Below are 27821 nucleotides of genomic sequence, written 5' to 3'. Positions count from 1 at the left end.
ATATATGTTATTGATTTTTTACAGAGAAGAAAGGAGAGGGATAGAGACTTAGAAACACTGATGAGAGAGAAACATCAATTCAGTTCTCTTGCACACTCCCTACTGGGGATGTGCCCGCAAGCAAGGTACATGCCCTTGACCGGAATCGAGCCTGGGACCCTTCAGTCCGCAGGACGACGCTCTATCCACTGAGCCAAACCAGTTAGGGCAGTGGTCGGCAAACTCATTAGTCAACAGAGCCAAATATCAACAGTACAACGATTGAAATTTCTTTTGAGAGCCAAATTTTTTAAACTTATACTTCTTCTAATGCCACTTCTTCAAAATAGACTCACCCAGGCCATGGTATTTTGTGGAAGAGCCACACTCAAGGGGCCAAAGAGCCGCAGTTTGCTGACCACAGGGTTAGGGTTATTTTCACATTTTCTAAGAGCATACACCATAGTACACATGTACACACACACACACACACACACACACACACACACAAACACAATGGACTTGTTAGCTAAAGTCATCCACCTTTTAATACAGAGACTACCATGATCCAGTAAAATGCAGAAATATTATATTCCCAGATCACTGGTCTAGCATTTAATGTCTGTAAATATCTCTCAAAGTATGTTCTGAGAAACACTATTACTATAAGATATGCCTTCATCCCCAAGTGAGTTCTACGGTCAAATAAGTTGTAAGAAACTCATCCTGCACCTCTCTCTTGCCAAGTCCCAGCACAGATAAATGTATTAGAAGACAGAAATCACAACAGTAAATAGATCCAGTCAACTCTGAGCTCCATGAAGACGAGGACCATGTCTATTCTGCTCATCTCTGTACAGCCAATGCCTAATACACAGAGTGCCAGACACAAAAGGAGGCACTCAATCATTTCCCATCAGCCTTTTCCCTTTTTTTTTCATTTAATGGGCCATACTGACCTCATTCCTTCCTGACATGATTATCAAAAAAAAGTCAAAAAGGATTATTTATTGCCTAAAATTCCAATCCCACATCTTTGGTTAGTGAGGATTACTGCCATTAAGCTGGTAAAGTTAATCGTAAAAATGTTTACTAGGGATTACAAAATAAACTCTCATTCTGGGGGCCCAATTCTTAATCTTACCCCATGTAACTCTGTGACCCCAAGCAATGTAGCCTGACCACAGAATAGGCTCTATTAAAACTTGGGAGCCAGTCCAGAGTCGGGACTGAAACTCCATTTACACCTCTCCTAGAGCTTTGTAGACTCGGGCACTGTAGCAGCGGACTGCCAAGAACCAGCATCCAGGGAGCTAGTCACCACAAAAGGGCCTTTATAAACTGTCTGCTGCAAATTAAACCAATCAACCCACTCTAAATCTAGCACTCTGAAGAAACTATAACTACTCCCACTTTGCAGCTTCAAAGAACTCCTTCCTGCTTCTCACCAATAATTCACTTGTGCACCCCTAAAGTCGCTTGTTTAGCTCTTTCTTTCAAGAAAAAGGGAAATTTTCATTAGCAAATATGAATAAAACCCAGTTACAACCACGAAACTGTGCTGATTTAAGACTATCATTCTTTAACATTTGTGAGAACTAGTAAGTGATACTAACCAAGGAGGTTGTACTTGAAGTCAAATGAAAGTAAGTGAATTCAATGCCATCCAAACACTCAGCCCTGCTGAGTTGCACCAAGAGGAGAGCCAGCCCTGCAGAGTGCCAGCTAACCTAGCTCTGTTTTAGAGCAGCGCCGGTTGCTTCTTAACACCAGCAAGGAAATGCAGCCTACCAGGACTACACCAACTCTGACACTGTCCCCGGCCTTATCAGAGTCAAAGGCCGAGAAAATGGAAAAGAGGGTCAATCTACCAATGGCCTCTCTTCATGGACCCACTCACCTCCCAACACAAAACCAAGTCAAAAGCTCAAGAATGAATTTAAAGTGGAGTTAAAAGTCAAAGAGAAGAAAAGCTAAAACCAGAAGTGGGGCAGGTAGCATAGGTCCTTGCCTGTGTGGTGGTGGTGGGATTTACTCACTGATTTATCTATTCCTTTAAACACCAGCTGGCAAAGGCATTTCCTTCCCCACACTTTCCATTTCCCTTAGTTACTACCTGTCTCCTGCTGGTCTCTCTGCCCCCCCCCCTACCCTCCTATCCTAATTCTAAATAAGTACTCCAGCAATAGGGCTGACCTGCCAGACTTGAGGACCACACTGGTCTTCCTATGGGAGGGAGGCTAAGCAAACCACCAGCTACAAAGACAACTTCCCTTGAAATATTTCAAAGCAGATTTTATTAGTTTGTTGAAAAACTTTCCTGCTAAGGAGGAAAGACAATTGTTCTATCTAGACTATACAGAGTTCTAAAGTAAACCAAAGAAAAGGCAAAATCTCCTTTCCTCCACATTAAACTTAATGTACCTTTTCCTGAGTTGCAACCCCACCCAAGTCAAACAACTTGGTTGTATCAAATACATCAAGCTAAGCATTTGTGTAATAGTAAGATTGCACTAAAAGGAGTCTTTCAGTAATAACAGTGCTTCAGTGCCTACAATACAGCTACTATGCCTTAAAAACCCTTCCAAAAATTAAATACCAATGTTTATACTGCTGGCAATTCCAGCAATCATCATAACAAACGGGAAGGGATTTCTTTGACAATGTTAAAGTCTTTTAATAACTTGATTTTTCATGTAGGTGTTACAGTATCAACATTATTTCTGAAGAAAATAACTTTTGCTTAAACTTGAAGATCTTCACTTCTTTGTGTATTAACTGTGTTCCACTTGGCAATGCCATTTTCATAAATAAACTGCACAAGCCAACAGCAGCAACAGCCCAAGCATGTAAATGCTGAAGCGGACCAGCTCCCCACAGGTCTCACTTTCTTTCTCCCTCTATTTGTAAGCGCTATATATAAATAAAACAGTCTCCTTCGTGCTTATTCAATTATAGCAGGTATTTTTCTTCAGTGGAAAAATACTGTGCAAACGGAAGATGCAGCAGACAAAGAAAAAACGCTCTTTTACATTATTCACTCAGTAGGCTTTGTTGGTTATAGTCATGAGTAACATAAACCATCATCCTTTGGTTCCCCATTCTAGGGACTCCTAACTTACCTCAACAATAACAGAAGGACTTGTGCATAAAAAGGGAATATTTTTAAGCCAATCAATTCTTGGCATCGTTGCACAGCTGCTCAAGAGAGTGATAAATCAGGTCACTTAGCATAAAATAAATTTAGAAGTAGCCCTCGAGGAATCAGCATATGAGCCACAATATGAGCAAAAGTGATTATTTTAGAGCTGTCTGAACAGATAAAAAGCACTTACATATCTAAGCCAAGATATTAAGTCATTTAATCCTCACACTAAGACAAAGAAAGCATCCACAGCAAAACTTCCTATTTCCACACAGGAGGAGACAGATCAGTCTGTAAGCCTCTAAGCATTATAATACCTGGTTCAGAGAAAGTGTCACTAATATCATCATCCTTGTCATCTTCATAATCTTCTTCCTCCTCCTCCTCCTCCTCCTCATTTTCAGAAAGTTCGTGCTCACTGCCAAACCCTTCATCGTGGTCCTCATCATCGACATCCTCCTCATCGTCCTCCTCTTCTTCGGGGCTGCGTTTGGTTGGCTGTTCACCCAAGTTGTCGGAGACAAAAAGGGAGTAATTGTGCTCTTCTTTTTTCTGGGATGAATCTGAGACCGATGTGCTGGCAGAAAGGATGCTACTCTCTCCTGCAGCAATTGCCCCAGGACCCTCCTGGGGCAGGGGACTGAGTAGTAGTTCCTGGGTTTCTTTAAAAGGCAAAGCTGGAGTGGCATGACCCTGAAGAGGCTCCGTCCCTTTCTTTTCTGGCCTCTTTGCTACCACCCCACAGTAGCAGGTGTTCTCCTTTGCTGCGTCTGCGTGAGCCTGGCTCAGCGATGGCCGGCTCTGCTGCACTGGGTTGATCTTTACTTTTGCCTTTTTAACATAGTCTTTACATTCAACATGAAAGTTCACCTTCTCGGTATGATGCATGTTGGTCTTCACCATGATTTGTGTGCTTGAAGTGGGTTTACTGGCTTTTTGGACACAGTCTGACAAAGGGACCTCAGCTTGAAGAATCTTAGAAGAACACACAGGGGCAGCTGCTCTGCTTGCAATCTTTTTACCAGGGAATGAAGAGGGCAAAGGATTTTGTTTGACACTGAAAAGTGAATCTGGGTAATACAGGGAATCAGAAACAGACTGAGAGTCTTCACTATTAAGCTGGGCCAAAGTTGGAGTTTTACTTATGACCTCTTCATCTTGGTAAGGGCTGGAAAAATCATCAAGACCCAAGTAATCCACTTCTTTTGTTCCCCAGATGTCACAGCTGGTTAGCTTGGTGTACTTCGTTAAGTCTTCACAGTATGTGTCCCACTGTTCCCAGTTTGAAGTTAAAGTGCCCTCATTATCCAGGACATCTGTGAAAGACTCCAGATTTTCAATGTCTTTGCAGTCCTCCAAAGAAAGGAAGCTGTCTCTAGGATTCTGCTGGTAGTTCATCTCTCTATCCTGAGAAAGGTTTAAAAAAATTACACACCATATTTTAGGAAAGAAATATTCACCTCCATCCACGTTCATATATCAAATTGATAAACAAGTGCTTGAACTCTGCTCTGTTTTATTTTAAGATAAAGGCTACTTACATGAAACTTTACCATTCCATATACGTAACATCATTTCCTTGGGCAAGAAAAAAAAGAGGGAAAACATGTCCCTTGAGAGGTTGAAGTATGGTGCAAATATCAAGGCCTATTAAACTTTACTATAAACACTCTTCCTGAAAAAAAGTTTATATTTCCTGATCTTTGACCTAGAAGGATATTGGGACCTCCTTAGAAACAAGCTCATTTACAAAGCAAACAGGGAAGACCTTACCTTCATCACAGAAGAATATGCCTTCTTAAATGAGAACTTAAAGTTAGAGGCAAAGAGCAATCCAAAGAGAGTTGGAACTCAGCCACAGACAAAGCAGCTCTTTGGAAGACCTCGTAACAACTTTTAGGGTTGGCAAATAAAATACTCCTCATGAGTCGAGATGTGATTGTAAAATGTGATTAAGACAATACAGCCATTACAAAGAATTCAGTTAAGCTCTAATGGACTAACATGAAAGGCTGCTTCGTCATATACTTTCAGGTTAAAAAGCAGATATTGCTTGGAATTGCTAATTTTTGTCTCACATTCTCTGTGTCGTATGCCTTGCTCAATGTTACCATTTGTAAATTTTCCAGTTGAGAAGTCTTTTAGTATTTAGATATATTAAAGAAAGACTGCTTCCCATCCTCCTCATCAAAAACCAGACTAAGGATATTCAGAAAACCATTTCTCTTACTATTTTCAATGGGCTCATACGTCCTTCTAAAATTACTAGACTCACAATCACAAGAATCAAATTTGGCCTTTATAAATAAAAAAAACTCTACCACAACACTTTTACCACAAATCAAAGAATACAAGCAAATGTTACTTACCAGTTCATACATGAAATCTGGATCTGAACTGTTTGCTAAGAGATCTGTGCTCATTAGAGTCTGTTCCGAAAAAGTGTGGCTTCGAAAGGCATCCCCGAAAGGCGGATCCATTCCGCTTACACTAGGCTACAACAGAGAGGTTTTCATTTTAGAACTTGAAAGACCACTCAAGACCAATTTATTACACATTTGCCCCATCCCCACACCTACTATTTTCAGAAAACAATTGTGTTTCTTCTACTGTTTAGTACATCTAAGACATTTAACTAGCATTTAGCTGTGGGCTTATATTAGGAAAATAACTAAGCTGCATAAAAACAAAAAATGTAAGAGTGTCAATTGTTCATAATACTTAACCTCTAAAAACTAAAGCTTATTTAGCCACCAGTCAGCATACAGTACCTAATGAATACTTTTATTAGGCTATAAATATTCTTCAAATCCATCTCTAATTAATAACTCTCTGTACTAACTCCCTGAAGAGAACTGCCATTTCCTGGGGTCTATGGAGGTAGCGGGTCAGTCTAACTCTGTACTCCTGAGTCCTCAAAACAAGCTGGAAGAGAACTTGGGCATCTCTAGTCAACAAATGCCTCCAGGAACGTGATGGAGATACAACCAGCCAAATATCCCAAAATCCCCTGGGTGAGACCAGTGACTTGGAGCTCAGCAGCTTTAATCCTGACTCCTGAAAAGTGTGCAATTCATTCTATAATAAATAAAAAAGGGAAAAAAGCCTCGGCACCCAGAGTTAATCCATCCTCCTTTTCCATTTCAACATCTCTATAAATCACTCTAGAGTGAAGGCGGGGCTCACACGCCTAAATTGGTCCAAACAAGTATAAGGTCTCCCTCTGAAACTGAACTAGCATAAAGGAAGAGGATGGGGAAAAATAAAAATTCCCTCTTTGCCTTTTTGTTCTTATTCAGTAAGTTTCTGCTGAAACATTAAAAAATTATTAGTCTATTTGTTTACATTTTTGTATACATATACCTTTATAGACTATCATACATATACTCTCTCATCATGTTTTCCTTCATTGGAACATCCCACCCCATTCTTTTCTTTCTCTGATTTCCCCCAACCCTACCAAACTGCAAACTCAAAATAAGTGTCTTATAGCCCTAAATTCAAGTACTTGATAAACAGCAAACTAAAACTTGAATGGGAAAGAACTCTGAATGGGTATGCCGGCCCACTTGGCAGGGAGGTTGGGGTGGAGGCAGGCCGCTGGTCTTTTTAACATCAGCCAGCAAATTCCCTTCTTTGCCTCTGCTGCCTGCCTGCCTCCGAGTTGCTGCACAGTCCCAGCAAGTTTCTGACTTCCTTCACTCAGGGCATAGTTCTGCCTGGCCTCACATAAAGCCACCTAAGAACCCATGCCCTCTCATTATTTTTAGATCTCTCCTCAGCACTGAACACAAAGAGGGGAGAGGGGAGAAGATAATGACAGGAGGAAGGGAAGAAGTTGTACATGCAGAGTGGGGACTAATAGGGCTTCATTTATTGTTTCAGTGATTGCCTAAAACCAGAACTGATGAATTCCAAGTAGTAATATAAATGGATATAATCACTCTTAAACATGTGTTGTGAGAGGTATATACAGAGGTGGGCAAAAGTAGGCTTACAGTCATTTGGGAAATAGAGTAAATAATACAAGAATAAACTTTTGCATACTCACAACTGTAGACCTACTTTTGCCTACACCTGTATATATGTGTATGGGGGTGTATGTGTATGAAAGACATACACAATTTCCTCTTAGTTACTTTTAAATTCCACAGGCATGAATGGAAAGGAACAATTGTGAAACAGAAAGAAGACAGAGAAGAACAAAATAGGCTTTTGGTGGCAGGTTAATTTCAGGGGAGTTGGTTTAGCTCCCATAAAGCCAGCAGATCTGTACACATTCTAACTAAATTCCCATTCACCATGTTCCCTGTGCCACACTCATTATTTAAAGCTATATAGCAAAGCAGAAAATAGAAGCAATGGAAGAAAGTTCACATCTTCAAAACCAGCTGAAATCAGAAGGAAAATGTCTTAAAAAGATAGTGTGTCAAGTTGTGTTAAGAATTGGAGAACTTACAGAAGCAATGACATTGACTTTCTGCCACGGGAAAACAGAAAACCTTACACTTGCTCTGGATGATTTACCTGAGGCATTTCCAAGCCCAGATCCTGTAAGTCCGATCCCAAACTTCTTTTTTTTCTTGTTTGTAAATTCCTTTCCAGCTTTACTTTTAATTTCAGGATCAAAGATGATTTTCACAATAAACGGCAGGTTTCCCTGGAGTGCCTTCAGTTCAACTGCTGAGATCCCTGCTTTTCTTTTCTGCGCGAATCTGTCAAACAGCAACACACAGCAACTTCACTGAGCACCATTAAGAAACAAGTTGACCTTTCAAAACGACCTTAACAAAGAACACTTTAAAGAAGCAAGTCTTGTGGTTGCAATATAAAGAATTTGGTCCTTTCTTAGTACCAACTATTCTGAAATTCACCATTCCTTCCTTTATTTATTCTAAAATAGAATTGGTCATTAACAACTAGTGACATTACAAAAATTCATAGGCTGATTTTTCTTGTGATATAAAAGATGTACTATACTTAATATTAAAGTAAAGCTCCCATTCACTTTCTGTTCCGTATGAGAAAATATATTGCAACATTTAATTCCATCTATTGTATAATCATTACTGTTAATCTACATTTACATCACTCATAAAGCTACAAGAAAAGCAGGGAATAGTGAACAATGCAATATAACATACTCTACATGAAATAAAATCATATCCATAGAGTGGTTTGTGTAACATTATTCTTTCAGCTGTAAGTGAAAGCTGTCCTTGAAGTAAGAATTATTCATAAGTTTTTAAATGTGTATGCTCTAGGGCAGCGGTCGCCAACCTTTCAGACCTTGCTGCACCACCAGTGGTCCGAGGACCAACGGTTGGCGACCGCTACTCTAGGGGGAAGTAAGGATTACTTTGCAGAGTGGTTTTCATGGTTAAACAATGATTGCAAATCACTCAGCACAGGGTCTTGACTGAGGTAGAGACTTAAATGTTAGCTCCCTTAACCCTCCTCTGTGAAGGCCTTAATCAACAGGAACTAAACAGCTATACCCATTTCATCATTTTTTTTCTAGATCAGTGGTCCTCAAAGTGTGATCCCAAGCACAGCACCATCAGCATCAACCTGGAAATTTGTCAGAAGTGCAAAAGTTTGGGCGCAGCCCAGACCTACTAAAGCAGAAGCTCTGGAAGTGGGGCCAGTTCTATGTTTTAACCAGCCTGCTCCTCTAGGTGACTCTGATCCTCCCTAAAGGCTGAGAACCACTGCCTACAATGAACTCCTTGCTCACTTTCAGTCTAGATGCAGTATCATTTCTTAGACTGAGAGTCAACTTAACACAATGCGGACGGATCACAAGAATTCTTTAAAAAGACATTAGCTTGTAAGAACATGTAATAAATAACTTCAAAATGCAATGGGTATTTAATTTTAAAGCATCCCTTTAACATTTATGTAAAACTTTTTTTTGTACTTGTTCAATAGAAACTTATCTGGCCACTGGGTAAAGCTAGCAATAAAACTACTGGTCCGCAATGTGTTAAGCTGAGCTGCCCTCTATAGTTAATATACTCTCTAAACTAAAGGTTAGAGTGGTACATTATTTCAAAGATATCTTGCTGAATAAATAAGAGACAGGCATCAATCACTGTTCTTCTTAATTAGGTTAATAACACTGACTGCCATTTGTATTTCCTGGCTCTTCATTGGGCTCTCCCCTCGGGGGGGGCTGTCATTCTGAGCTATTTGTTCTAGCCTAAGAAACACCATCAAGTGCCCAGCCTGGGCCTACAAAGACAATTAGTTATGCATCTCCATCCAGTGCTACAGTCTAAGACTCTAAGTGGACTGACTGATTCCTGCTCCTGCCAAAGGCCAGTTCTGGCCCAGCTTCTCCCCTTGTGGCTTCATGGTTGGTCCTACTGCTGATATGTATTCTCAGTTGTAACTCTTCCCCCGATTCCTGTGAGAAGGAGGTCATGTGCATTATCTAGAACTATTACTTAGACCCCCAAAAGGCATATGATTCAAGTGATGCATTCCACAAAGTGGACCAGTGTAATCCTGGTCTACAATGTGGATCTGAGAGAAAAGTCTGACACTCCGTAAAACCTGAAACTTAACCTTCCTAGCAAGAGTCGAAGACTTAAGAAGAAATTGAGTTGTATTGAACATATATTTATTAGCATATGCTACAGACAACATCTATCAATAGCTTGGTTTATCAGGGAAACACTGGATTAAAAAGGGGCTAAAATGCTAGTTGCAGCTTTCACTTGCAAACTATACAACACTGAATAGATCTTTCTAAGCCTCATTTTTCTCATCTCTCTGGCTACTGAATTTTCTATGCCATAATACTTTCATACAAATACCAGGTATTTATTTAAAATTGTACTTAAACACTTGGCCTCAAAGAAAACTTCAGTCAATGCAGTTAGCAAAAAGACCACTTGTTTGGGAGATAGGAGACCTGGATTCCAGTTTTGATCGCATACTTAAAACTAAACAGACTTAGGAATTTAGAGCTTAAATTTTTTTGTCTTAGCTCGAAGACTGAGGAATTATAATTATTCTCCCTAAACATGTAATAGGGATGTTATGAGAATTATATGAGATATTAAATTAGGATGTAGTAATAAAATAATTCTAAAAGATGATTATTATCAATACGTATATTATGCCAATGATTTATTTTGTCCCACAGCTAATCCAGCTCAGAAACTCAACATCTGTGATAGCTACTGCAAAAGGCTGAATGTATTAAAGAGACCCATTCCCAAGAGAGGGCATCCCCTATGTAAAGGGTTGAGCTCATTCACCTGGGATACATCAAGGTCCTTAGTAGCCTCTCTCCTAGTCTCTCAGGTAGCGGCAAACAGGATGAGGGGGAAAGGCCAACTCTACCCCAAGCAGTAGAACCTCTTTTTGGTGATAAACTCTTATAGCCTCTAAAACTAATGACCCAAGTTCACAACAAATTATCCTCATCCCCAAAGTTTTGCACCCATTTCCCAGAAATGCTTGGTACCCTTCCAAATATGTACTGAGAAACAACACGAAGAACAAAATCTCCCACCCAAAAGTGAAAGGGGACCAAAAAAAAAGAAAAAAGACTTCTACTGCAATTACCATTACACAGAAGAAAGCTTCTATAGTAATTACTATTACAAAGAATTTTCCATAACGACACAAAACTAACTCCTATACCAGGGAGCCAGATATAAAGGGTACATTAATGCTTAGATGGCAGAGTGACACTGCGGAGGAAGGTGTAAAGGTATAGTAACTTGCTTTTCTGGATGCCTTCACACATTGTTGGGCTCAAGAAAACCTCTATTCTACTCAAGGCTTTAATATTAAAGTCCATAAAAAGTAAGAGTCTTAATGTGTGACCTAAGGAATAATTGTTCTAAGGAATGTCAGATGTTTATTCAACAGAAGGGTGGTATTGGAAAATACCATACTAAACAAAACTGTTATATTGCCTTTATGCAGGACTTCCTGGAAATTTTAGGGTGCTGGGTGCTAATGCACGTTATAAATCACCAATAGGTAAATAGGACAGATGCCATGTCCCAAACTTATTTGATCATAAAATCCTCCACTCAGTCCTCAAGCTGAACTCAAGACTAGTGTTTCTTAAAAAAATAAACTAGGGGAAAGACTTAAATTAATTCCCTTTACTTCTTTTATTCACAGCTCTGTCTCACCAGTTCCCAGTATAGGTTTGTTTTTCAAGGAAGAGAAGACTGTGATCCATCAGAAATATTTACCAACAGATTTCTATACCAGGACTCATTCAAAGCTATTCAACAGTAGCTCCTCGGTGCAAGATGAATACTCTGAAGCAATGAAAAGGGGAAATGATTGATTTATGAGCAGCAATGGTACCACTTGAAGACACCCAGAGTTTCCATCTTTTTCATAATAGCCCTTTTCCACCAGGTCCTACTCTAGGTTTTTTTGATTTTCCATTTGAAAATGTGTTGAGGCTTACTATGTTCATCAGGCAAGGCAAAAGGGAAAGTAAGGTTTTAAGTAAAGTCAAAGGACTTCTTACAAAAGCTCCTCCCTGGGACTGCTCAAACCACTAATCCAACCTTTAAAAGCCAAACCCAAAAGCTGCCTGGTATGCCCCAGGAGTTCACACATATCCAAGAGCTCCTAAATTATTCCCCTTCTGAACCTGAGAGTTTCAGCTGATCCCTGACCCACATAGAGAAAAAAGGTTGACACCAACCTCTTTGTAAATGAAAATGTCCTATGAAGAAGCAGATACTGTCTAGGATGGCCAATATCTCCCTGTGGCTCCCCTCTTAGAGGGCACTGGATTAGGCCACTGTTCCCTTTAGTAACTTGAGCTAACTGGATCCTCACAATGGCAAACAGCACTCTGAGTCATCCAACATTCATCAGAGTAGACCGTCAAAAATTTTTGCCACACCCATTAGAATGGCTATTATAAAAAAAAAAGAGAGAGAGAGAGAGAAAGAAAATAACAAGTGTTGGCGAGGACATGGAAAAATCAGAAACCTTGTGCGAGTTGCTGGTGGGATTGTAAAATGGTGCGGCTGGGAAACAGTTTAGCAGCTCCTCATAAAGTAATTCCACATCTGGATATATACCCAAAGGAACTGAAAGTAGGAATTCAAACAGATACAGATACAGATACACCCATGTCCACAGCAACAATATTCACAATAGCCAAAAGGTGGAAACAACCCTAGTGGCCATCAACAGATGGACAGATAAACAAAATGTGGTCCACACATACAACAAAACATTATTCAGCCATGAAAAGGAATGGAATGCTGATACGTACTGCATCATGGATGAACCTTGAAAACATTATGCCAAGTAAAATAAACCAGACACAAAAGGACAAATATTATATGATTCCAATTATATGAGGTACCAGAATAGGCAAATTCAGAGAGATAGAAAGTAGAATAGAGGTTACCAGAGGCTGTTTGGGATGATGATAATGTTCTAGAAATAGACAGTGGTGATAGTTACACAAGATTGTCAATGTACTTAATGCCACTAAATTGTACACTTAAAAAAATGGTTTAAATGGCAGAATTTATTTACCAAAATGAACCATCAATAGATTGGCTGCTTCCTGCGCGCCCCCGAACGGGGATCAAGTCCACAACCTGGGCATGTACCCTGACTAGGAAGCTAACCAGCAACTTTTTGGTGCACAGGATGATGCCCAACCGAGCCACACCAGCCAGGAATAAAAATTTTTTGAGGTAAGAAATGCTGACACATTTACAATGTTATATAATTCATATACCACGGTTTATTTTGATCTTTCGTAATCTTTGCTGGTTCATGCTCATCATTTCTTTCATGTCGGCAGAGTTCTTGGGTTCTTTCTTTGTTGTCTTTAAACTGTGCCAGATTCAAAATTCTAAAAGATGGTAACTGTTCTGACCCCAATTTAAATAAATCATTTGAAGCTTAATCCCCAAGTAAAGTTGAAAGAAAGGGAAGAAAGGGGAGGGAGAGGGTGAGAGAGGGGGACAAAGGAAGAACCACTGACTTGGTAATCTAAACGTTTCCACAATATGTATACCCCATGAGATTCCCTTGTTTGACAAGGACAGTTATTCATTTGCCCAAGCTCTTTAACAGACCAGGACCCATCAACCACGCAGTCCATCCATTCTGCTAAACTCCGTATGTCCCATTCAATAATTCCTTTCCTTTTGAAAACGATTGAGCAAAAGTTGAACCAAACAGTCCTTCTGATGCTTACTAAATCAAGCTACTACCTGTTTTATGGTGCAGCAGCAATCAGAGATCCCCAAATCTCCAAACCACTGAGGAAGCGGAGGCTGCTTATGCAAGGAGCACACTGGAGGAAAGGTGGGGGCCTGGCTCTCCCTTTATTATGTAATATAAATCCTGTGACTATGCCCTGGCCGGTTTGGCTCAGTGGGTTGAGCGTCGGCCTGCGGACTGAAGGGTCCCGGGTTCCATTCCGGTCAAGGGCACATGCCCAGGTTGCAGAATCGATCCCCAGTAGAGGGCATGGGGCGTGCAGGAGGCAGCTGATCAATGATTCTCAACATTGATGTTCTCTGAACTCCAAATTTTATAAAGCAGGCAAGTAAACTTCAACCGAGATGGTTATAGTTTATGTCAGGAATTATTAGCACAAGACCTGCATTATTTATTTTCCCAATCCTGCCGTTGCTGGTCTTTAAGGAGGAAAGTAGGGGAGAGAGGTAAGGAAGGAAGGAGAAGGCATATCTTTCCCCTCAGATTGAGTGAGAAAAGAGCCTTTTCCTAGCCAAGGAGTACTTACGATGTGAGCAGATGTGAGCCTTCCACCATACTACCTAGTGGACTCTGTCTCTGGGTCAATCCAAAGTCTCCTTTTATCCTCAGATTGCGAGAGTTTAAAAAATATGGGGCTTGAATTTGTTTTGCCACAAAAACTTAGTTAAAGCAATTTTACTGAGAATCCTAAGGAGCTAAGACACTAAATCTCAAAAATGATCTCTCCTTGGAATGCGGTGACCTTTGGAGGAAGACACAAGACCTCTCAGAATTTTATTCAATTCCTTTCCAAAGGCTTTGCCCAACTTTAGTCTTTGGGCTACAGAAGTGACATATGGAAGCTTGGTTAAAATGCTTTGGGAAAGACCATGAAAGCAGGGCTTTTGGAAGAGCTACTTTTTATTCTAAAAACTATCCACTGTAAAGTATTAGGGGCTTTCTGAAGCCTTGATACCTGTCAGTTAAGTTGTTCAGAGTACAAGAATAGAAGCATGGGACAGTTTTAGACAGAACCAAAGAATGCATTTCTAACCCCAGCCACACTTGGTTACCACTGGCAATAAAATATTCACAAATTTATATCTGTGTAGCTGTTTATAGATTACTAAGGCACATTGCTATACCTTGTCATTTCATATTTGGCGAAGTAAAGTAAGTATTAGCATCATTACCATCCCCCACCCTCTGTCTAACCATTTTTATATTAATAAAAAAGGTCAGCAAGGATAAGAGATTTGCCAAGGTCATTCAGTAAACAGATGCCTCTGTGCAAGCCTATCATCATAGACACCATCTCTACGCTCAGTGTCTCAAAGATCCTATCTAGAGGACACGCAAATCTACATCTTCATCTTAAACACCCAAGTGCAGCCTGGCTGGTATGGCCCAGTGGTTGAGCGTTGACCCATGAACCGGTCACAAGATCGATTCCGGTCAGGGCACATGCCTGGGTTGCAGGCTCAATCCTTGGTAGGGGGCATGCAGGAGGCAGCCACTCAATGTTTCTCGGTCATCTATCTCTCTATCCCTCTCCCTTCCCCTCTCTCTCTAAAAATAAGTAAAAACATATTTTAAAAATAGTTAAACACCCAAGTGCACAAACCCTGCCATCTGAGATCCAGGTATTTCCATGTTCATTCACATCCCATGCCTCAGACACAACATGCTACCTCCCCATACAAACATTCCTATTCTGTCAATAGTACCATCGTTCTCAGCCATCCAGGCATGGAACACGGGTCTCAGCCTTGACTTGGTCTTCTTCCTCCCCACTCACTTTGTTAAATCATGCCAGCTCTCTTGTAGCAAGGATACATGTATGTTTCCCTTGTCCCTTCGCACTTTCTCAATGCTTACTTGCCTCCTCATTTTATATTTACTAACCCAATATTTGACCTATATATCTACCTTCCTGCCTCCAGCCTCCCCCTTGTTTCAGTTATGTCCCATTATAAAATTATTCTTCCTAAACTAACACATCATATTAGCACTCTGCTCATGTTTTCAGCAACTCTCTAACATCTCTTGGGTAATGTTCAAGATACTCAGACACAATGAAACTACCTTTCCCACCCCATCTTCTACTACTCTTCTATCAATATAACACTAATATTCACTTGATCTTATAATTTCCACCAAATCCTTGAGGTACTAACAATCCCACTTCACTAAGGATTTATAACAACGAGACTCTGGCCTTTCATGCTGCTTTTTTTTTTTTTTTTAATGTTTTCCCTCTTCTTCCTCTACCAGATTGTAAAATCTTTGATGACCATTATGTTTCATGTATGTTTCACTACAATGCCAAAAGCAATGCCTTACCCAGACAAAAGCTGACTGACAATAAATAGGAAATCCCTAAGATCACAGGTCCTTCTGGATAAGGAGATTTGACAACCTTCATATACAAAGACATTGCAAATAAGTCAGTCATTCAATATATATTTACTGAACATCTTTTATGTGCTCTGAAGTATCTTATAAGTAGCTTGTTAATTTGAGGCTTCAAACATTATAGTATCATACAGTAAACATATTTTAAATTGTACCCCTAGTTTTCTTTTAAATTTCCAGAGAGAGTGCTATTTGAATTTCAACTTTAAAGACCTGAGATAATTCTTGTCTAGGGAGGAGAGGGAAGAGGAAGGAGGAGGATTAAAACTTATGGAATCCACAAGTTACACTCTATCCCTCCCCAACTCTCCCTTTCTCCCCCGCCCCCCACACAAATTTTTAAAATTAAAACAAAATAGTCAATGCAGCTGAAGACTGGAGCTTTAAAGAATCATTTTGTTTTAGGAGCTGTTTTGCAGAAATCTACAACATGTAAAAAGGGAACAATACAATGACAGCAGCACAGAAAGACAATGGTGCAGGTGGGAACTCGTTTGAGCAATACAGCAAGATTCTGTGGAAATATCCATCACAGGACAACCTGGACGTACCCTAACCACCTCGGTACTCATGTTAGCAAGGATCTGGGCTCTTCCTCAAGATGTACTGTCTCCTTTCTTAGATTTGAACTTTTCAAAAGTAGCATAAATATAGACTAGAGACAATTTTGAAATTCCCTTAAAATTCCCCCCTATTCTGTGAAATGGGCTATACCACCAGCCAAGACTATAGAACAGCTGATACAGAGGTTATGGGCTGGGGACACAGAGAGATTACTAATAGAGTTTTAAAGTCATTTCTTTCAACACTGAGAAAAGCTGGCTGCCTCTTTGACTCCAATACTCCTAAACGGCTTGTTCAGTGAGAAGAAAACTCTAGATTCAAGGTAGAAGGTTCTCCTTTGTAACTGAATATTTGGAACTTCATTCCTGATTCTTGCTTGCCTTCTTTTATTTGTAAATACAAGAATTCCACTTCTTTCTTGGTAGGGATACTGTGATTCATGATATTGTGTAAAGTATCTAGCCCTGGCACAAAAAAGACACTCAATAAACGGTGGCTGTTTTTTATTCTCAGAATTCTTCCTTGGAATAAGGTGTTCTGGGATGTTGCTGCTACTGACAGTATAAATCTAAACGCAACTCAGAATCTTAGGTTATCTAAACTCCAAACTTTATCACAAAAACCCAACCACCTGGAACAGGGTGAATAAGGGACATGCAGACAACACAGGTCATTTAACACCCAGCTTTAAATGGGTGAATGTCAATTATGCTGGTTTAATCAGCAAAAGATCTTTGGGTTCACAGAGTAATTAATTCATAAAGCTGCAAACTAGTCATCTCTGTACACAATAAAGAACTGGCAGATACATTACAAGGGGAAAGGGCTTCTCCGGAGAGATTATTGTTATTACTGTTCAAACAATCTTTTTTTATAGTTTTACTGGCTTCACTAGAGATTCTGGACAACTCGAGAGAATGCACTTACACAAAATTTATCTTTATATCCATAACAGCTTACACAGTTTCTAATAGACACATGCACACACATAGTTTAATGTATACCGTATTTGTCTCAACGGGGTTCTGAGAAAGTCAAACAAAGGCGGCTGACTATCCCTAATGCTGGGAAAACATATCTTGGAATAGAATCAACAGCTATCAGAGAAGTGCAAAGTGTAACAAGAACCTGGTCCCACCCTACAATCTAGGAAAGAATAAAATTCACTTATAGGAATTCATTAGTTTTCAACTTGGAAGTTTAGACAACCAGCAAATTATGATGCTAATCTATAAAACAAAGGTAACACAATCCTAACAAGTTCAAGTTCATTCTACTAGAAGTATGCGCACTTTAAAGCAAAAGACAAAATTAGCTGAAGATTTAAAGCAAAAGTCTCAAACTGTCCTGCAGCCACAAATCAATGCCTAGCATAAGGATTTTTGTTCGAGTCACACATTAGTGCTTCTAAAACATTAAATTTTAACTTCCAGTACTTAAACTGGAAATTTCATATAAAATTCCTAAATCCTATTATCAAATGCCACTGTCTTAGGGAGAAAGAAATTAGACCTGATAACATTGGGTACATATTCCTGGCAAGATCACTTGAACTGAATCTCTTGCACTGAAGTCAGTTATTCCTTTAACTGGCCTGTGCTCTCCAACTGTTCCAATCTCCACCCAGCCCCATTTTACAAATGGGGAATTTAAGTTTAGAGAGTCTCAAAACCAGAGCTAGCAAAAAGCTCCTTTGTGATTATAGCTACTAACTCCAGGACATTCACTCTTGACCTCCAAATAAAAGGTAGTTAATGTTAAAAGAGGTATTTAAAAAACTACACATGAATGTTTACCGCAGCTTTATTCACAATAGCCTACAATCTGGAAGAAACCCAAACATCCATTGATTGGTAAATGGATAGACAAATTGTGGCACATCCATACAATAACAAGTGCTCAACTGATACTCAAAATAACATGAATCTCACAAACATCCTGTTAAGTAAAAGCAGTCAGACTCAACAAACAACAACTTTGTGACTGCCTTTATATGAAATTCCAGAAAAGACAAAATTATAGACAGTAAATCAGTACTTGGGGTCGGGGTGAAGGGGGCATGAGGGAACTTTTTGTGGTGATGGAAATGTTCCATCATGACTGTAGAGGTGGTTAAATGACTGCATACATTTGTCAAAATTAAAAATTGGGTGAATTTTATTTTATGTAAATTATACTTCAATAAAGCTGATTTTTAAAAGAGATAGTTAGAAAATACTTCATAACTACAGAGAAGAGTACTACCATCTCGACCTGGGAAAGTTTAGGAAAGCTTCGGGAAAAGGTGAAATTTGAATTGGATCTCATCACAGTAACAATTTTACGGTGCAAAAGAAGTAGAAAACAGCATATAAGTAGTCATATTCTGCACTGTAGTCTATGAGAAATGGTATCTGAATACAAAGGAAAACGCTTCACCAAAGGAAATTCATAGAGATGGATAATTAGTATTGTACTTGGATAGGTATCAAAGACAAGCTGAACTTACAAGATTTCCCAAGAGGGAGTCAACTCAGATATATATTGCTGTTCATGTGCAATATAAGCAGACAGTGTGAAAAAAATTTTGTTCTGTCTTTTTTTTTTTAAATAAAGCAAAATGAAAGGAAAAGTCAAACAAGGAGGTGAAAGGGAGGCAAGAAATGCACTGGGTCAGAATCAAAAGTATGTTGACACTGACAGATTACAGCAGAGAAGGGAGGTGGGTGCATCAGACCTTGATGAGAGACTAAAAGTAAAACTAAAAACGAGGAAAAAAGAGACCAGCCAACCAAAGTCAGAGCTACAGAGAAGAGGCCAGAGACCTGACAGCAGGCTCAGGAGAATGAGAGGAAAGGGGAAGGCAAGAAAGTTTTTTCTCCTAAATCGCACAAAGTAGTCGCCTCCTCTTCCTTCTGCTCCCCACCTCCGCCCCTGCCTTAGGGGAAGCCCTCTTTCCTAACCCCATCCCACACACCCTGCACTAGAATGCTTCCTTCACTGGTCTTAACCTCCAGTTCCTATGCTGCCTTTTCTGTGAAGCTTGTCCAGCTTTCCCATGCAGAGTTCGTAGTCCCTCTTCTTTATTTTCAGAATATGTTGTTCCAAATATTACCATAATGTTGAACTGCAATGTCTGTCTCCTCTGCTAGTCCACAAGCAACTCCAATAGGAGACTCAATAGTAAGAGCAAAAACCCTTACTAAAAAGCAGTTCCAACCCTGTAGAGTTCCTCACCTCATACAACTCAAGTAGGATGCCAGACGCCTTGCTGTCGGAAGGGACTCCACAGTGAATTGTTTGAACAAGAGCACATCTGCCCTACCTTTCTTAAAGTTTGATTTCTGTAATGCTTTAAATTTCTCAGTGAGTGGCACACAGAATAGAGAACAAAGCAAACTGCATCAGGAATGGCATATAGCAGTCAAAGAAGGAATTTCCTCTATAAATAACAGGAGCTCCTTAAACTCTCACAGACAGAAGATCTTACTGAAGAAAATAAATGTACAAGAACCTGAAGAAAACTGGAGCAAGACAAGAAGTCAGCAAGCTCACGAAGCTTCCATGGGAAACTTAAAGTCAACAATACCCAAAGATAAATAAGCAACAGCATGACTTTGTAACAAAAGATGTGAAGGTGGCTTTGGTGCTAAAAGGACAGAATGATTGGAAGAGCAGAGCTGCTGTGAATTAGCAGGGAGATGACTAGTTTAGAAAGCTGTTTAGGGAGGACAGCTCCAATATATCCAGATTTTAGAAGGAAGGTCATGAACTGGCGAAAAGGCACACGAGGCTTGGCTGGAGATGGAATGGGTAGCAGTCACAAAGTACCACTGAAGTCACCTGCATCCAACTCCAGTCCTCCCCACAGCAGTGAATTGGGATTACTAGCGAGAATGAGTTTACAGTGCTAACCCACAAGAGTCTCTGATGTATAGATGAACAATAACCCCAAACCTCTAAGAAATGAGATTCTGCTCACATTTGCCAAACACCTGGAGAACCGGTGTGCCAAGAGCTAAAGACAAATCCAAAGGACAAAAAACAAGGTTTTTGTGCCTGGAAGGAGTATTCAACAGGTCTAACTAAGGGAATTACACTGGGAAAAGTTAGCAAAAGAATTCAAGGAATTTTTAGATATCATCAAAATAGCTTCTACGTAAACCTTCTTAAAAGAAAGGGCCAATTTTTAAAAGAACGGTTGTTGTTGTTTCTTATTTGAGCAAATGGTGATTAATTCTTCCCTTCTAACCAAGAAAAGTCCAACATCTCTACTAATAGCAGACTGACTTTGTTACCTTCCAGATAAGCAGTTTTTAGCATCATCTATTTCAACTGCTCAGAAGCACTAAAAAGCGTCAGGCACAGTGGTAAGCACTGGGGATATAGAAATAAGAAGCTGACTCTGACCTTAAGCCCACGTTAAATGGGTAGAGAAATACTGTAGAGTGGGGCAAATGCTAAAAAGATTAGGACTGAGAGGCAGTAAAAGCTAAGAGAAAAGCGAATCCAGATTGCAGAGGTGGTTTCCATCAGACTGAAGTATAAGCAGCCCCAAGTATTAGCATATTCAAAGTACAATAACAAGCAACTGTCCAATATCTGTGAGCTAGAGATCACCATTAATCCCTACCATTACAAATTAATTGAGTTCCTCATAGTCCCCCAGCCAACAGTAGGTTAACTAAAACTAGAAACAAGGTTAAAGGCCACATGATGAAACAGTTTTAATGAATAAGTCATTATAGTCTCCTTTCTAAACTCTCAGGCTTGCACTTGAAATCCAGTTCCTGTCAACAAAACAGGCAAAATAGCACATTAAAACAAAGCCGAAAGCTACCCATGAAAAAGTATTGCCTGTGTAATATTTTTAGGTTATGGTATATCTCTGCTTCATTTTCCAAGGGAGGGGAAGGGGGCAACCTGTGTCTTTTTAGGGTTTGTTTGAAAAAGTATCCTACCCTACAAACATCTCAGGCACTGGAACAATCAAGGTGGCTTCCAAATTAACTTTATGATATTTGTATGAGCCAAGTGTGTTGACTAGTTAATTGGTTAACATCACTTAACCAATTAACTGCCACGATATTTTGAATTAAAAAAGGTCCGCCTGCCGAAACCGGTTTGGCTCAGTGGTTAGAGCGTCGGCCTGCGACTGAAGGGTCCCAGGTTCGATTCCAGTCAAGGGCATGTACCTTGGTTGCGGGCACATCCCCAGTAGGGGGTGTGCAGGAGGCAGCTGATCGATGTTTCTCTCATCGATGTTTCTAACTCTCTATCCCTCTCCCTTCCTCTCTGTAAAAATCAAAAAAATATATTTTAAAAAAAAAAAGGTCCGCCACTTGCGTCTGTAGATGCTTATGGTGTACAAATGGTTAAAACAGCGATACATGGTTTTGTAAGGAATGATATGCTAAATGCACTTTTAAACCTCAATAGGACCATACGCTTGAATATATTAAGGTTCTTAGATATCCTATCTTAAAGACAAAGTTTTTTCAATCAGTATGCATTTTTTTATAATCCTTAATTTTTATTCATTGTTATTAATTTCATCATAACAGAAAGGTGATATTGTTAATACTTGAAGTCAGAGTCCATTGTTTGTTAAGAAAATATAAGAGAAACAATCAACTATTTGGACTGTAAAATCTTGCTCAGTATGCATTTCTTAATTATAACTTAATATTCCAACATTTGCTTTAAATGTTTTGTCATGAAAACAACTATTTGCAAAGGAAATAAAAACAGAGAACACAATATTGCCATGTGCTCTAATTCTAAAACCTCTTCAAGGCATGTGCTTTAAGATATGTACATTATGCAAGTGCTCAAATATTAGTGCAAGTCATGTTCTGAACATCGAAGTTCTCAAAACCCAATGACTGACTGATGTCTTGGAACAAGGGTTGACATACCACAGCATTTGACCACAGGCTGTTCTTATAAATAAAGTTTTATTGGAATATAGCCCCAAACATACTATCTATGGCTGTTTTCATGCTACAGTTTGCAGAGTTAAGTCCTTGTTACGGAAACGATATGGCCCACAAAGCCTAAATATTTACTACTTGACCATGTACAGAAAAGTCTGTTGATCCCCTATATTGGAATCAGCAGAACCAATGATCTGACAAATATATGTCTAGTCTAAGAGTTTATCTACCTCAGAAGATGAACCACTGAATACAGTGAAAAAGGATTCTTTCCCAAAACATCCAAATAGAAACCCACATGTAACCACCTCTACTAATTCATTCAAAGTCACACTGTCAATCTTAACTAAAAACTAAACTTGAAAAGCAAACAGTGAATTTAGTTCTCTTAATCTTTTAACATCTGTGCTGTGTTCGTAGAATCAACATACAAGTTCAATGTACTTTTGTTGTCATGTGTACTCAGTTAAGCACCACCAGGAACCATATTAGTTACTCCTTTACTCCTTACACTGACGTCCTAGAACCCACCCACCATGAACGAGGTAAACTAAGTAGGACACAGTCTCTGTAAAAGTCTGTTTTCACCTGTTATGACGGAGACTGGGATCGTGAGTGAAGCAAATCTCTTCTTCTGGATTTATTTAGTCTCTTCTACGCTTACTAGCCTAAAAATGCCAACGCTGCTGTATCAGTCTTATTAAAGAATTACACCCAAATAACTCCTGCTGGATATACTTGCCGTTCTTAGAATAAGAGAAAAAACAAGCAAATATTTTTTACTTGCTGTTGTATTTAAGAACTGAAGTCTATCAAATAATCAGTTTATATTTTCACATATTCTTAACAGAGTCAATCACGTCAAATTAATATAGACATCAATAAATCATTTATTTACAAATTATTATTGTTCTCCAGTTAACAAAATAGGAGATAATGCAAATTCCTAAATAAATACAGTCAACTCTTGAATAGCCCCTGCTATTCAAGATATGATATATCTGAGGTGTGTTCCCACCACCCCTAAGTGCTTAACCAAAGAAGCATCAACAGCCTGGGACCCTTGACAATACCAATGCAGTCACAGCTTGGAAGCTGATGTTAACACAAAGCCAAATTAAGCATTTCACAAGGCCAACATGATGCCAAAATGACCACGAGAAAAATTAAAATTAGTGATTTTCTAATTACACATGCCATTTCCCCCTTCACCTTTTTTGTGGGGTTTTTTTTTGGTGTTTTTCCTGACAATTTTGGATTAAAAGGCAAGAGGGAAAATAAGTATAAGACAACCAGTTTACCACAGATCACAAGATTTATATAGACGTCTTAATTCTGCTTTTTAAAAAGAAAAAGTCAGATCTTGATCCTATTTCTCACCTGTATTCATTCACAAGACAAAATCCTAAAGAACCTTCAAACATAAACACTTTTCTCAAGGCTCAGTTTTCTCCTGAGGTTCATTTACAGGAGCTACCAATGTGAGGAGGAGCAAACGCCGGAGGGCCTGATCTTTAGAGGGTTTTCTGATGGGGGGGTGGGGGAGGGATGGAAATCGCGCCCTTAACTTTCTTTGCTTTTCTAGTCCTAGTCTTCTCTGCAAAATCTAGAAAAGCAGAACTTCCTCCTCCCTGCTGCCTCTATCTGAGGCCTGGTGCAGAAATTCAGACCGCTAGTTAGCCAAGTACCTTCTTAACGCTCAAGTCCGCTCAGAAACAGCAAAAGGTTTGCTTTCTTGGATTAAAGGAGGGCAATTACGGGGTTTGGCGGCTGAGTCTGTCAGGAAGCGTAGGGCCGAGAAAGAGGGAGAATCCGGAGACTGAGCTCCATCTGGTCCCAGGAACCACCCCCAGGGACGGCTGGACTGCCCTCGGTACTTCCCTGCCTCCTCCGCTCGGGTGGGGAGAGCGGCGGGTCAGGGTCAGGCTCCCCTGAGCTATTTCCCGGTCCAATCGGACTCGCCTTCGGACACCCGAAACGCCCCCGGCCCGGTTCCCTCGCCCTTTGCCCTGTCTCCTCCCCTCTCAGTGACCCACCACCACTGGTCCCCTCCCATCTAACATGGCCGCACCGCCCGGCCCACTCCCGGCACAGCCTAACAAATTGGGGGGGCCCGCGGCACCGCCTCTCCCACACCCATTGGCGAGGCGGCCTCCGTCCGCCGGCCCCATTGGACGGCACGGCCTGCCACTCCGAGCTGCGGGCTCCGCCTCCGAGCCGCTTCAAGCTGCTTTGAGAAGACATATAAACAAATCCCCGGAGGGAGGCCCCTCTAGCCTGTCGCTGGGGCGGGGACGGGAAGGGGGAGCGGCTACCCCCGAGACACCCCTGCCCGAACCCCCCATCCCCAGCCCGCGCCTCCTCGTCTACTGCCAGCCCGGTTACAACCTTCGTGGCCCCGGCCCTTCCTCACACGCCCCCCTCTCTCTCTCTCCTCCCCCGCCAGCCTCGCCTCCCCTCCCTTCCCTTCCCCGGCCCCTCCCACCCGCTCGCTTCTCTGACAGGCCGGTTGCCGGCAGCCACGACCCCGGGCTCCGAGGCAGCGGTGAAGAGCCGGGCGGCCCGGCAGGGCGTACGCCCGGCGCTGCCCACCCCTGACCTAGCCTGCCTCCCGCCCGGGGGTCCCTTCCACCGCCGCCCCGCGCTTTTATATAACCGTCCCGGGCCGGGGGTGGGGGAGGGGGCCGGAGCCCCCGTGACCGGCAGGCGGCAGCCTGCGGCCCGCGCGCCCCAGACTCGGCCCTGGTCCCGGCCCCCGCCCCGCGCCGGCCCGGTCCGGAGCTCCAGCGCTGCTGCTTCCTAGGCCGGCGGCCCTCCTCCGCCCCCCGCCCGGCTCGTCCTTCAGCCCAGGCCCCTGCGGGGTCCGGGCGGCCGGCAGCGGTGCTCACCTGTGGGTGTGGGGCGGCTCAGGGACTGGGTCCGGTTCCGCTGCAGGGGCCGCGGCCCCTCTCCATGCTGCCTCGGGTTTGTTTTGTTTATGTCCTTCCTGACGGGTTCCCGGAAATCGCGTGACTCGCCCCCCTCACGTGGGCCGCGGCGAGGAGGAGGAGGAGGGAGGCGGGGGCCCGCCCGCTTCGGGCCAATCACGAGGCGCCCTGCAGCCAGGCCAATCCGGAGCTCGGCCTGGCAGGGCACCCCTGTCACATGACGCCGGAGGGGCGGGTTGCCGGGAAAAACCAGGAAGAGGGGGCGGAGCGGGAGCTCGGCGCTGGCCCCTGCAGCGTGGGCGGGGCGGTCTCGGCCACCGCCACCCTCACCTTGTGGACGTTCCCTTTACAAAGCTTTCACGTCCAGTGTTTTCTCTGATCTCACACTACGCGGTTGGGCCTCAAGTGTCGGCATGCCCATTTTACAGTTTAAGTTCACTGAAACTTGAAGGGGTCCACGGGAACAGCGGGCATTAATTTAAAGGGGGACTGTATCGACTTTCTGTTTTATAAATGCCCTATCCATCTGAACTTAAGTCACTGAGACTGACCTTGCCTTCAGTTGTTCGTTCGTTCATTCATTCAACTACTATTCATTGCGTAAGGCTGTCCCAGACACAGGGATCAGATTGTGTGCACCTTTAAGAGAGAGAGAACTATACACAATTTCAAGTCTTTATAACATAGTGGCTTGAGGTCTTCTTGGGCTCCCTAATCCTATAGTAACAACAGCGATCCTTTATTATTGAACGTGTCCTATGGGGTGGGCTTATCACCTTATCTAGTTATCCTTACAAGCACATGTACTGGTAATATACCAACTTTCAGATGGAGGAATAAAAACTCAGAGGGATTAAGTTATTTGCTTAAGGTCAGGCAGCTAGTAAATGATCCAGCTATCACAGCTTGTGCTTCCAGACTGCTCTTTGGACTTCTTAAGGTCTCAGACTATGTATTTTGAGCACAGACCAGAAATCTGACCTTAGTAAGCATAGGGAATGTTGGATTAGGGAGCAGAAATGCTTGGCCAGATTCCTTCAGGATGCCAGTTTTCTCTTAGGAGTAATTGCCTTTGAAATGTGGCTCATCTTTGCACAGATCTAGGGAAGTAGTATAATGTCGATGTCAAAACTATGGACTTTGGAATCAGAAAGACTTCTATAGATCACAAGCTTCAAAAGGGCAGGATTAGCTGTGTTGTTTATCCTCTACCTTTCCTGCCTGGCATGTATGCAGTCTTAAATACTGGCTGAATAACAACCTGGGATTTGAATCCTTGCTCTACCATGTGTGAAACAGCACAAATTGGTCTCTGTGAGGCTTCCATGTAAGTATCTCATGGGATTGAAGTGAGAATTGAGTGAAAAACATAATATAAAGCACCACAGTGCTTTACATATAGTGAGCAACTAATAAATGATAGTATTACTAGATTGTTTCAAGGACATCATTTAGAAGATCTACTGTGGGCTAAATAGCAAGTAAGGATAGCTCTAGATTTAGCAGTTAACAGCCACTAAAATCATGCTTTTGTAAACAATAATAGGGAGGTATATGTAGAAACCTGAGAGGAAAGTTAATCTCACCTCTGTATCCTTCAACATGCCATAGATTCTCAATACCCAATGAGAAAATAAGTATTTTCACTACTACCCAGAAAGTAGTATTTTAAGTTTTACATATACATTCTAATTTTCCATATCATCTAGAGTTTCAATTGAAATCCCAATTGAAAAACTAGCTTGGAAAGTTTGAGCCAGGTTATCTTACTCATTCAATGAGATTCATGCATTAAATCTCCTTGGAATACATCACATACTATCCTCTCTCGTAAATACTATTTTTGGAAAAACTCCCAACAGATGGTTAGCTCTTCCTCTGTTACACTGCCCTCTGGACACAGACATTTTCACTGCCTCTATTGGGCAACAGCTCCTTGGGTCAAGGAGAGCACAAGGCTCTACACACTGAATGGGCTTACTAGTGAATTACAGTGGATTCCCGCCTTTGCATCTCCCGTTGTCTTGGAAAGGACAGAGTTTTGGCTAACAGAGACCTTTCCATCAAGGTTTGTTAATGACTGTATCCTGCTCTGAAGTGAATGAAATCACTGACTGCTCATTGATTTGTGTTTCTCTGGGTTTTATCCTGCCAGATTGTGCCACAGTCAAAGTTGGCAGGAAGTTGAGACTCTGGAATAGCACTGGCTTGAGGTTCAGGAGGCTCTTCTTGTTCTAACCACAAAGCAGTAACCAACTGCCATCACCACTTCCAAAGTGCTTAACCTTGCTCCTGTAGAAGCATTTACATACTGGGATAGCCTGAGTCAGGAAACTGTTTCACAGAAACACGAGACAATGGGGAAACAAAGCAATACTTAGGACCCCATTGAATTCTTAAAACTAAATTAATTCTTTTTTGATTAGGTAACATATACATGCCACAAAATTCAAAGGGTACAAAAAGGTTTTCAGTGACTATTAAATTTCCCTCCCACCCATGTTCCCCTTCTCAAAAGCAACCACAGTTGCCCTCACTCTGTATCCTTCTAGAGATATTCTTTGTATATGCGACATTGACCCACTTTAAACCGCAATGTATTTGGAACACTGTTCTTGGACCCAAGACCCCAATTTGAGCTTGACCAAATATGAGATC

At 41.4% G+C, this 27821-nt stretch overlaps 1 protein-coding gene across 3 annotated transcripts in view; it reads right to left on the bottom strand.

Moving 5' to 3' along the window:
- The window catches only part of CREBRF (CREB3 regulatory factor), a 45641-nt gene extending 20436 nt beyond the window's left edge, over positions 1-25205 (bottom strand). For all 3 annotated transcript variants that reach the window (XM_054718153.1, XM_028154575.2, XM_028154573.2), the window contains exons 1-4: positions 25125-25205; positions 7652-7839; positions 5494-5619; positions 3442-4531 (exon numbers count right to left, since the gene is read on the bottom strand). In XM_054718153.1, the coding sequence (XP_054574128.1) occupies positions 3442-4531; positions 5494-5619; positions 7652-7660 (1225 nt within the window). In that variant the 5' untranslated portion in view covers positions 7661-7839; positions 25125-25205. The remainder of the gene's footprint in view (positions 1-3441; positions 4532-5493; positions 5620-7651; positions 7840-25124) is intronic.
- Positions 25206-27821: the final 2616 nt, after the last annotated feature.

The sequence above is a fragment of the Eptesicus fuscus genome, chromosome 6, assembly GCF_027574615.1.
Source record: "Eptesicus fuscus isolate TK198812 chromosome 6, DD_ASM_mEF_20220401, whole genome shotgun sequence".
In the NCBI taxonomy this organism is placed as follows: domain Eukaryota; kingdom Metazoa; phylum Chordata; class Mammalia; order Chiroptera; family Vespertilionidae; genus Eptesicus; species Eptesicus fuscus.
Note: the sequence above shows the minus strand (reverse complement) of the source record. Positions and strands in the feature narration are given on the sequence as shown.